A 12,475-nucleotide genomic window follows, 5' to 3' on the forward strand; every position below is an offset into this window, starting at 1 on the left:
AACACCTAGTGAAGTTCTTTTCCATGTAGTTTTTCCTTTTTACACATCAGTAGTCAAATTTACCATTTTATTTTTTCAATATTACCATTTTCTTTTATATATGGTGTAAAACTTCCATCAGTATTTCATTAGGCACTAATTTATCTGTTCTTTAAATTTAGCATTGTAGCTAATGATAAACTTTAAACTAGTAATAGAGGCACATCACATCAACAAGAGCATTTAGAGATTTTCATTTCTGAAATTTCTTTCTGTAGTCTATTCACGGAAAGGAAACAGTGTGTAAATGAAAGCATGTGAACATTTAAGAAAAATCACATGTTCCAAGTATTGAGCATTCAGCCAATCTTCCAATATAACTCCTTGCCATATGCTGAGGCATGATGTTAACTCACCATTCAAATTAAGCCAATATCCCATTTGTTACCTTTGGTACTGTTAATCCTACAGTCTAATTGGGCTTCAACAAGTAAATACATGATAATCATATGCTGTTGTTTGTTCACAGCTGCTGTCCCCTTTCCATGAACAGACTATAATAATTCTTCATTACTTTAGTGAGAGGCAAACTTTACTTTTATCTCTTGAACTTTGCCACTGCTGTTATTCATCAACTGTGAGCTGGCGGATGCCAGAAAGGTGTAGAAGGCTCCTGAATGTGGTAGAACATCGTAGATGATTCTAGAATATTCTAGAAAATGGGAGTATTTTTTTTTAATATTATAGAATGATTGTAGATGAGTCTACAGTGTTTTGCAATAATATAATTGAGGAGTAAGAGCTGTAACTTATAAAATCAAATGCAGATTTGCATCATTCAGAAAAAGGCTTTGTGTGTTTCATGATAAACATGGCAAGAAATAAAAAACTGAGTGTAGAAAAAAAGAAGTGCTATTACAACTCTGTATAAATAAAATTATTCCATGAGAAGTATTGGCAATCAATGAGTTACTGCACTTGAAATCCAAGCTGAGTTCAATATAAAATTCTGTCTATATCCACTATAAACTTCATTTTAAACAAGCAGGACTTCATGGTTGTGTAGTCGTCTGAAAACCCTTATTAAAACTGGAAAAAAAAAAAAATGGTTGGCTTGGGCTACAAGTCAACAATGGATAATTGAAGAGCAGAAAAATGTACTATGGATGGATGGATGAATCTAAATTTGAAACTTTTGGATCCAAGTTAGAGTTTATGTGGCACAATCAACTGAATAAAAAATATTGCCACATTGTTTAGTGCCTATAGCCCAGCAGGGTGGGTTCCATCATGACTGGACTTGCTTCTGTGCAATATCTTCCAGACTTCAACTTTTTTGGAAGAAATTTTATATTGCAACAAGACAATGACCCGAAGCACAGCTCTAAGCTGTGCAGAAACTTTCTAGCAACTAAACAACAGGACAGGGTATTGCAAATTATGGTGCAGCCACCCCAATTGCCTGGCTCAAACCCAATAGAGCTTTTATAGGATCACCTGGACCATCAAATCCACGAAGTCTGCCCATCTTTGCAAAATTTATGGAAAACTTTGCAGATCACTTGGAATAATGTTAGTCAAGACAACAGTATAAAATTAATCACCAGAATGCCATGTCTGTATAAAGTAAAATTCTCCAGGATAAAAGCTCATGGAGAATATTTTGATGAAAAATCAGTAGTTGTTAATAATCATCATTTTAATATTTTTTTGCTGTAAATTTTTCAGTGTTTAATTAAAAAAAAATGTTAAAATACTTTGCAGTGTGTTGTGTTTTTTATATTACACCTTACACTGCCATAGATAATAACAAAGAAACGAAAGCCATTGTCACATGGTGTGATTCCAAACTTTTAGGCAGAAGTGTACATAAAACAGTGCACACAGACCTCCTTGCACCGGACATTAGTTGAATGTATCCTTACATATGAAATATACAGGGTTATCCATTTATTGTGCAACTCTTTAGTCAACAGGTTGTTACAGGTAACTAAATAGCAACAGAGCATATGATGTCATTGGATATGGAGTGAAACATTTTTAGACAGGTAAGAGAAGACACTTTTGTTGTGACAAAACTGCCTCCTGTCTAAAAATATCTTCTTGCTATACTGCTCCTCAGCAGTATTTGAGGAGCAGCACAGCATTAATTTGTGCAGTGCACAAAACTGGTCTTTTCCCCATGGATAAGGTGTGTTTACTTGAGAATATAATTTTGCATCCAAGTCATTTTTGCAGTGCCACAAAACATTCAACAATATATATAACCAAACACATCTGCACCAAATAAGACAACAATTTATTTCATTATATAGTATTTTTGCCACAGGTGTGAATGGCTGTAAGCATAAATTGTAAGTTAATGTATTAACAAAAAAAAAAAAAAAAAAAAAAAAAAAAAGAAGACGTTGAAGAAGCACTTATAAGATCTAAAAAATTTCTACCAAAGCATCAACAACTATGTGGATTTAGCTCTGACACAAATGCACATTGAGCCACAAAAGTTCAGGTTGTGCATGAGCTGAAACAGCTAAGGGGTGGCATACCGCAACTAGTTTCATTATTTCATTCAACTGGGGATAAATGCCAAGAACAATTACAGTAAACCCCTGCTATTCGCAGTCGCTTATTTAATATAAAATGAAACCTAAAAAAATGTGAATTTTAAAGCGCCATGAACATTTTCCGCCATAAAAAAACATGAGCGTGGCTAAAATTATCTTTCCCGGTCAAAACAGCACTCAGTGGGTGAGGGAGAGGGGTGACAAAATCGCGAGCGTGGATGTTTCTCGCTAATCCTTGTTCAGTATATGTTATGCGCTTGTCATGGAAGGTTTCGTCGTTTGCTTATAAATTGAATAAATTTATCAATTTATAAATTGATATGCGTACAAAAGTGATAAATCTACCATTTTCAGTGTAAAACAGACTTTTTCGAGTGTGTTAACGGAAGAAAGTGACTTTATTGTGGATAAATTCTTTCTAACCCGTACAAAAATATGGCTACGAATAACAAGAGAAATGTGAAAAGATCAAAGAAGGTGATGACATTCGCGAATAAAATTGAGTTATTAGACAGAATTTCTAATGGTGAAAGTGTCTTCTCAGTGGCAAAACATTATAAAATCAATGAGTCAACGGTACGATCGATCAAGAAATCAGAAGAAAAAATCCGCCGCAGCGTCCGTGAAAATTGTTTCAAAAATTTGCTCTGTAACTCGTGATGTTAAATTAGAAAAAATGGAAAAAGCTTTAAATCTGTGGATAGGAGACCGAACTCAAAATAAAATTCTGTTAAGTTCACCCATCATTCGTGAAAAGGCAAAACTCCTTTATCAAAACTTTAGCGAAACAGGTGATAGCACTGACGTGATAAGTTTTTTAGTTAGCAAAGGCGCTGGTTTGAAAGATTTGTTTGAAATTTCTAATAAATATTACATTTTATATTGAAGTGTTTCTTATCTTCATTTCGATGCCATATGCTTGCATTTCATTATGTACTGTCTATGTACATAGTCATATTATGAAGGTACATATAATACATACATAGACAAAATTTTAGACTAGTTTTTCTTATATATTTCATACTTTGGAACGGAATCCCTTTATTACTATAGGAGCCATAACTCAGTATTCGTGGCATTTCCCAGGAACGTAACCCCCACGAATAGCAGGGGTTTACTGTATATCAATAGCCAGAATATCTGAATATGTTGCAAAGAAATCACTTACAGAAAACATAAAGGTCCTTACAGTCACAAAATGTGTGTGCACGTGCACAGGCAATCTCACATAGGAAAATTACAGAACTAATTTTTCTTTAATAAGACTGCATTTGCTGAAGTATATCTGAACATTATTTGGCAGTTTACATGCATGCTCAAAATATAGGAATGATTCTGCTGGTGTCGGCGGGAAAGAGAGAACATGACATGCAAGCTGCTCTCACATCAGTGAAGTCACTAATGGAGTTCTTTGATGGCTACCTCACCTCACCTTGCGGATTTTATGGCTTCTTGTCAGATATGTCATCTTTAGATTTTTATTGGTGGTTGGCAATAAAGATTAAGGCATGCGCAAAAAAGGATATATATATTAATTGTGTCCCAGACCAATCAGACTTTGTTTTAAAATCTCTTTTAATATTAGAGATGCTGCTTACCAAATATTCCCTTTCTCAACTGATTAGTTTGCATTTAAAAGCCTGCTTAAATATAACTTCACACTACATAATGTTGTCCATGTGGCAATCTCACATATCTACATGACTGACATTGGCATCATAGTCATTATCACACTCTGATATTATACCTACTGCATTCCCACCTTTCCCTTCCCTTCCAACTTTCCACTGAGTTTTGTCACAACTAAATATCGCCAGAGATCAGTGAATGCATGTGCTTCTGTCTCTGTTTACTCACTTTGTCCATGTGTGGCTTCTAACAGATGCCATTGCTGGCTATTCTCATATCCAATGACAGTTACCAGATGGAGATTTATATGGTGACATTTTCTAGACATGCTTGTCTACTGCCACAATGAGCTACTGTATATTTTATTCCATGTGTTTTAACAATTTTACCATACATTTCAAGTTTTAATTGTACAGTTTTATAGTTTTTATTTCATACATTTTCTTTATACAACTTATGTAAATAGTCAATCAATATCAAAGAGTTTTTAAATACAGAACATTCATGTAGGTAGTACAATGTGTATTGTATCCCTGACCTTCGAGGGTTCTTTTAACAAAAATTTACATTGGTTAAATGAAACAAAACAAAGTACTGCATTCAAACAACTACAAATAATTCTTCATGGAGATTTATGCCTAAATGCATATCTATATAAGGAAGATGGCAAATTCGAGTGTACCAGTTTCAACTAAATTCCATATATATATTTTTTTTTTAAAGTAAAATGTTGCTGCTGCATTTCAAACTGGGTTGCATTTTAACTGGATAACCAAACCTAACATATAGCACATGTATAATAAAATGCAATATACCTTATTATTCATCTTCTTGAGAACTAACAGCAATCCACGTTTGACACTATCTGGAGTTTTATTGTCTTCAACAATACTAATCAATTTTTTCAAAACAGACTGCTGACTATTCTGAATGAAAACTGAATGCTCCTTTTTCATGCTCATTTCTTTATCTTGAGAAGTAGGAAAAAACCATGCAAATATGATCTGAGGAAGTTGCCTGTAAAATACCAGATTAGTATTCTTCATTATCAATTCGTGTGGGCAAACAAAAAATATAAATTTATAATATGTTATGTGAAAGATATATGTAAGATTAAGCAATAGAAATAAATAAATAAATACATCACACTTATTTTTAGCTAATTAATTAAGTTTACAGACCCTTCAGTGAAAATAAATTTCTATCAGACCAAAATGTTCAACAGACACAATATGGATGTGTAGAAAGAGAATCCAGCCCTTCTGCTCTTGACATGTAAGATCTTCATTCTCTCCCCATATAATTCTTACAAAAATGAAGATTTTTCAAAAAAGGAATTCTACATCAGAAGCTACAAAAATGAAGCCGTCACAGGAAGGAATGGGTACATTTTAGGAAAAAAATGCTGACATCCGATCAAAGAAAAGATTAAGTCCACTAAACCCATAGAGGCAAAAATACTATCAATAAGAATCCTGTCAAGAAAATATCGCCACATCCTATCTGAGACTGGTGCAACGCACACCATAACCAAGAGGAAAGAGTGGAATCCACTAAGATGACAGACTGAACTATACAACCGAATATCAGAGAGAAGACATGGATATTTCTTCATTTCCTTCTTTCGTCAGAAGTCACATGTATAGAACATCTCAGCCAATATGCTAGTCAATTATAATGTTTTTGTAGTAAGCTGTTATCAGGAGATTTCAGCAATGCTCTCTGCATAATTCATTTAATTTAATTTAATTCTGTTTATATTTTCATTGTACTTATATATATTAGTTTATATTATTTTATTTTATTCAATTTTATTTTATAATATGAAACATAACATGTCCAGGTCAATTAATTTCTCAGATGATTTTGACTTCATTCTGTTTACTTTATTATTTCATATTTTATTTTACTTTACTTGACTTTCCATGCCATGTTTGGGTGAACAAATTTCCAGGGTTAGAGATTACTTTTAATTTTCATTTTGTCCATCCCCACCTGACACAAACTAATCATCCCACCATGCAATTGATTTGCATAATGGTGTCTCTTATACTAATACTACTACTACTACCAATACTACTCTCACCATTATGAATTAACTCTTGTTTTTTTTTTTTTTTTTTTTCCATTCCTTATTGCAGAGGTTCCCAAACTTTTTCGGTTCATGGCACCATTAGTGTTTATGTAATTTTTTCACAGTGCCCCTAGGCCAAAAGAAATACCTACAGTTCCATTTATTAAGTAGTTAGGTACAAACAATTTAATAGGTAAAGTTGAAACTGTGAACTACCTCGATATAGTAGTTCGAGGAGTGTCCGATAGACGTCGCGTGTCATAATGTTTCCCTTGATAATTTAAAATATCCTATGGCACACAGTTTGGGAACCGCTGCCTTATTGTGTCTTTCCTGTCCTCTCAAACCCATTCTGTTATTTTCTTTTTCTGGTCCTCATCTGTTAATCTTTACTTGGTTTTTCAACTAATCAGGATCCATTTACCTATTACGCAAGCACACAATACAAGTAAATTTAATTAAATAAACATTAAAAAAAATAAAAAAATTAAGACAAAAGAATAAGACAGTAAGGCAGATACTGGTAGCTTCAAAGCATTATCTACAACATGTTGCTAAAACACAATTTGAATACTCAAATTAAGAATTCGTTGGGGCCCATCAAGCTCTCAGCTGCTCAACTCAATGCCAGAGTTCACTCTTGTGCACCAGGCAACACAGCGGCAATCTTCAGGGCAGAGTGCGCTGGTCCCACAGCACCTAGTTATTGTCGGTGACTCGATTGTCAAGGAAATGGGAAATATATTGTGCAAAAAGGATAGGTGGAATAGGACCACGGTATGTCTGCCAGGGGCAAAAGTTGATGATGTACAGCAGATATCATCTTTTAAGGGCACAAAAGGTGATATCGTTGTACACGTTGGCACTAATGACATTAAGTATAAGAGATCTGCGGATTTACTTAACAAGTACATCCGCACAAGTACTTATATTGGCATCGAGGTGAGCAGACGCGCTTAGACAGGGCTCCTCAGTTTAGTAGTTTACTTTTGGATAGTGCTTTTAAATATTTGATTTATTTAGATACTGTTGGATTATTTTGTTATAGGTTTTCCTGTAACTGTTTGATTTTAATAATATTATAGATATAATTTTTTAAAGTTACTTTCATTGATATTTATTTAATTTTATAATGGTAGTTATGAGATCTGCCTTAAACACGTCACAGGGTATCGTGACTCACACGGAAATAGCAGATGGCGATTTACGGGTGAGTCATTATTTTAATCCGTTGTGGAACCTGTGGTATGTTTTCCAAGGTCGACCTGGTTTTTTTTTTTTTGATTTGGTAGTTGTTGGCGCATCGGATTCTGTGGCCATATTGCACCTCCCAAGGTTTTTGCAATACTTTGATCCAAGCCCGAGGCGGGAATCGAACCCGCGACCTTTGGGTTGCCGGGCAGGTACTTTACCCACTCGGCTAGCCAGGTAGGTCGACCTGGTGACTAATCCTACCTCACCTGGGGATTCTTTTCTTTGTGATTGATGTAAGGAAAGGAGTGCACCGATCTTAAATTACAATTTGGTGCACTGATGGAACAATTTGAGTCCCTGAAAAAACGGGTGCTTGCCCTCGAGAATAATGCATCTGGTCAGGGACTCAAAACTCCAGCAATCTACCAAGTGATGCACACCCGATTCGAGCCTCAAAACAGAAAAACCAAGTGCAAACTACTCTGGTTAAAAAGGACATTGTTTTATTAGGAGACTCCATTGTCAGGGAAACGGGGAATATTTTTTGTAATAAAGATAGGTGGAGCAGAACCAGGGTATGTCTGCAGGAGCAACTATTGATGATGTCACCAACAGATTGTCAGATTTTAAAGGGGGTAAAGAAAATATTATTATTCATGTGGGGACAAATGATATTAAACGTACACGATCTGACGATTTGTTAGAAAAATACAGGACCATGCTGAGGAAATGTCGCGAGCTAGGCCATAATGTCTATGTGTCTGCAATTCTGCCCAGACATGATAGGAGGGATTATATGTTAAGAGCCTTGTGGATTAACTCAAGACTTGAAGGAATCTGCAAGGCTTTAGGGGGTAAATTTCTATCAGCATGGCCCACACTTGTAGGTAGAAGGAATTTGTTTTGTAGAGACGGGATACACTTAAACAAAGGTGGTGCAAAGGTTTTTGCCGGTATTATTGAGGATACCTTAAAGGTTCAGGGAAACTGCTAATTAGGGGGGGGGGGGGATGTGGTTAATACTGACACGCATTTATCTGATAATATTGGTCAATGTAACTCTTGCACATACCTTAAGAGTTCTTATCTGTTACCCCAACTGGACGTATTATCTAGATGTTCTGGGGACAAAGACGTTTCACGTGAGCGGGTAGCTAATATCAGGGAAGAGAGCCTAAAAAACTTCAAGGGTTGTGTTAGGGTTGTTAAATATACAAGAACAGTAAATCTTAATTGTTTATACAGTAACATTAGAAGTGTCATCAATAAAATGAGCGAATTCGAACTGCTGGTTAAAACAAGTAATGCGGACATAATAGGGCTTACAGAGATGTGGTGCCACCCAGAAATTGGGGATGATGAGTTTCAGTACGGCTTGTATAATGTATTTAGGAAGGATAGGTTAGATAGAAGGGGTGGTGGGGTAATGCTTCTTATCAGAAGCAGCCTGAGTGCGACGAGAGCTTTCCCGGATTCAGACATTTCACATGCTAGTATAGAGTCTGTATGGTGTGAGATAGTTGGAAACAAAGGTATAATGCGAGTAGGAGTAATCTACAGACCAGGTGATTGTGAAGATTATGTCAAAAGCCTCTATATGCAAATGGAATGGGCAAGTAAGCGTCAATGCCTTATTATGGGTGATTTCAATTTGCCTCTAATTGATTGGAGTAAATGGGAAGGAAACTCGACATGGGGAACAAAATTTTTAAATCAACTAGATGACTGTTATTTGTATCAACATGTCAGGGAAAGTACTAGAGAAAAGAATATCCTAGACCTCATCATCACACGTGAATCAGATGACATAACAGGGCTGACAGTAGAGGAACCAGTAGCAGGAAGTGATCACGGAGTTCTACGGTGGATGATGACGAGAGAGGTAGCAGAAGTAAAAGGCAAAGGAATGGGTTTTAATTTCAGAAAAGGAAATTACGATGCCTTAAGGTACTACATGGCCTCTATTAACTGGGTAGATATCGCGCAGAGAATTAATACAATTGAACTGTGGTACGCTTTTAAAACATTAATCACAGATGCCTTGAATGCGTATATACCATTAAAAAAATACTTCACGAGAAGTGTTCCAAGTTGGATGAATAGTGAAGTTGCCACATTACTTGAGCAGAAAAAGGTGGCATGGAAAGGTTACAGAGCAATAAAAAGTACTGAAGCCTATAACAGCTACAAGGTGATGTGTAATAGAGCCACAGAAAAGGTTCGACAGGCAAAAGCAGTTTATGAGAAATCACTAGCAAACAGAGCAAAGAGGGGGGATAAAGAATTCTTCACATATATAAATGCCAAGAAGAGCAGGACAAACCAGATCGGACCTTTAAGTAAGGGAAAGGGGATAGTAATAAATACATCAGCTGCCGTTGCAGATGAACTCAACAGTTATTTTGCATTGATATTTACAAATGAAAAACGTTTTGTGGCAATGGGAAATTGTGGGAGCGAAGTTAAAAAATATGTAATTAATGATATTGAAATTTCGCAAGATTATTTAATGAAAAAACTTTCGAGCCTACAGACCAGTAAGGCTCCTGGAGTTGATGGAATATACTCTATAATCTTAAGAGAGGTGGCAAGCGAGTGCATTGAACCATTGAGGCTAATTATGCGAGCATCACTAGACTCTGGGGAGATTCCCTTGGATTGGAAAAGTGCAAATGTATCTCCCATACATAAGGGTGGCTCTAAAAGTGAAGTTGGAAATTATCGACCTGTCAGTCTGACTTCAGTAGTAGGGAAAATCATGGAGGGATTGATCAAGGGTGGAATTCAGCATCATTTGGATCGAACTGAAATTCTCAAGGATACTCAGCATGGTTTTGTAAAGAGAAAATCATGTTTAACAAATCTGGTTCGCTATTTCGAAAGGGTCACTCACGAGCTGGATTTAGGGAATAATTTCGACATTGTTTATTTAGATTTCAGCAAAGCTTTTGAAGCAACCACATGAGCGGTTGCTTTATAAGGTGGAACAGGTTGGAATCACTGGGAAAATCCTTAGATGGATAGAAGGATGGCTTCAGGGCAGGAGGCATAGGGTTGTGATAAATGGCTATTCCTCAGATTGGGTTGATGTAAGAAGTGGGGTTCCCCAAGGATCAGTATTAGGACCACTGTTGTTTTTAATTTTCATAAACGACATTGATGAAGGGATAGAGGGCGTGATGTCCAAATTTGCAGATGATGTTAAAATTGGTAGAGTAGTTAATGATCACTGTCAAGCTGAGCTTCTTCAGAGAGAGACCTAGATAGACTTCAAGAATGGTCAGAAAAATGGCAGCTGTGCTTTAATCCAACAAAGTGTAAGGTATTACACTTGGGAAACAGTAATCTCAAAAAAACTTATTCACTTGGTGGAGTTCAACTAAACCCAGTACTGGAGGAAAGGGACTTGGGTGTTACGATACGGTCAGACATGAAATTCTCTGAGCATTGTAAACAGGTTGCAAGGAAGGCCCATGGTGTCCTATCGATGATCTATCGAACTTTTGCAAGTAGAGATAGGGATGTGATAATCCCATTATATAAAGCTTATGTTAGACCACACTTGGAATACTGTGTTCAAGTATGGAGACCGCACCTAAAGAAAGACATCGAGCTTCTTGAAAGGGTGCAAAGACGGGTAATTCACCTGGTGAGATCGGCAAAAGGGCGTCCTTATGAAGAAAGACTTCGAATATGTGGGTTGCAGGGTTTGGATCAAATCACCTTACAGGAGATTTGATTGAAGTGTTTAAGGCTGTGAGAGGCATCAGTAAAATGAATGAGGACAAAATTTTCAAGATTATAAATGATACTAGAACTAGGGGACATAAATTCAAGTTATGGGGGGAAATGTTTAGATTGGACTGCAGGAAGTTTTATTTTAGCCAGCAAGTTATAAATTACTGGAATAAGTTGCCTACATGGGTGGTAGAGGCTGACAGTTTGGGGAAATTCAAAGGTCATCTGGATAGTACTTTTGGGTAAGGGAAGCACATAGAATGATAGGTTTAATTTCCTTTTTATTTATTTTTTATTTTATTTTTTTTATTTATTAATTATTATTATTTAGTTATTTATTTTATTTATTTATTGTTTTTATCATTGTTTTGTTCGGATTTTTTTTTTTTTTTTTTTTTTGGCTGGTGCAGCATAAGCCATAGGCTTTCTTGCACCATGTGGCCGTTACTAATACTAAGTACAGATCAATGTTGAAAAAAAGTTGCAAATTAAGGTTAAATTTAAAGTGTCTGCAATCCCACCCAGACACGATAGGAGGGAGGAAATGACAAGAACCTTGTCAATCAATTTGGCCCAGGAGAGATTGTGCAAGGCTCATGGGGTAGACTTTTTTTCAGCATGGTGTGTGCTTGTTAACAGGAGCTATTGCTTCTACACGGATGGAATACATTAAATAGAAAGGGTGCAAGAATATTTGCTGATGCTATCAAGGCAATGTTGAATGTGTCAGAAAACTGCTAGCTTGGGGGGGGGTTTCACAGACTAATATATTAACAGTAGCCGCAGGCAGAGGTGGAAACAATTCTTGCACTGCTTTTATTGGAATGAGCAGCAGCCCGGAAAACAAGTTGCTGGGGATTTCAGGAACTGCTAGGAGTCATGTAACAAGTAAATACATGGGCTGTGTTAGAGTAACTAAGAGTAAGAACAGGTGCACGTATACTTGCATATACACCAATGCTAGGAGTATAGTAAATAAATTTGACTTCATGTCTTATAATGGATCATGACATCAAAGGCAGATATTGTTGGAAAAGACATGGTGTCACACAGATATAAGGAATGTAGAATTGGAATTTGGAGGATACAATATATGCAGAAAGGATAGACAGGGTAGAAAGGGAGGAGGAGTTATGCTGTTAATTAAGAAAAACATAAAATCAAAGGAAGTGCATCCAGTTGACATATATGGACAGTGCAATGTTGAGTCAGTTTGCAGTGACATAAACATTGGGAAAGCAAAAATGAGGGTGGGAGTTCGTTATAGGGCTAATGACTCTGATAAGTACAATGAACA

The 12,475-nt window shown here is 36.2% G+C and overlaps 1 protein-coding gene across 1 annotated transcript in view; it reads right to left on the minus strand.

Annotated features, from left to right (window-relative positions):
• Window positions 1-12,475, minus strand: part of l(2)k09022 (HEAT repeat containing 1 homolog l(2)k09022) — a 447,482-nt gene that overhangs the window by 219,329 nt on the left and 215,678 nt on the right. Inside the window, exon 20 of the mRNA XM_090374601.1 lies at window positions 4,988-5,189. Coding sequence (XP_090230727.1) covers window positions 4,988-5,189 — 202 coding nt within the window. The remainder of the gene's footprint in view (window positions 1-4,987; window positions 5,190-12,475) is intronic.

The sequence above is a fragment of the Mastigoproctus giganteus genome, chromosome 5 (assembly GCF_048544385.1).
Source record: "Mastigoproctus giganteus isolate SK-2022 chromosome 5, ASM4854438v1, whole genome shotgun sequence".
Taxonomy (NCBI): Eukaryota; Metazoa; Arthropoda; class Arachnida; order Uropygi; family Thelyphonidae; genus Mastigoproctus; species Mastigoproctus giganteus.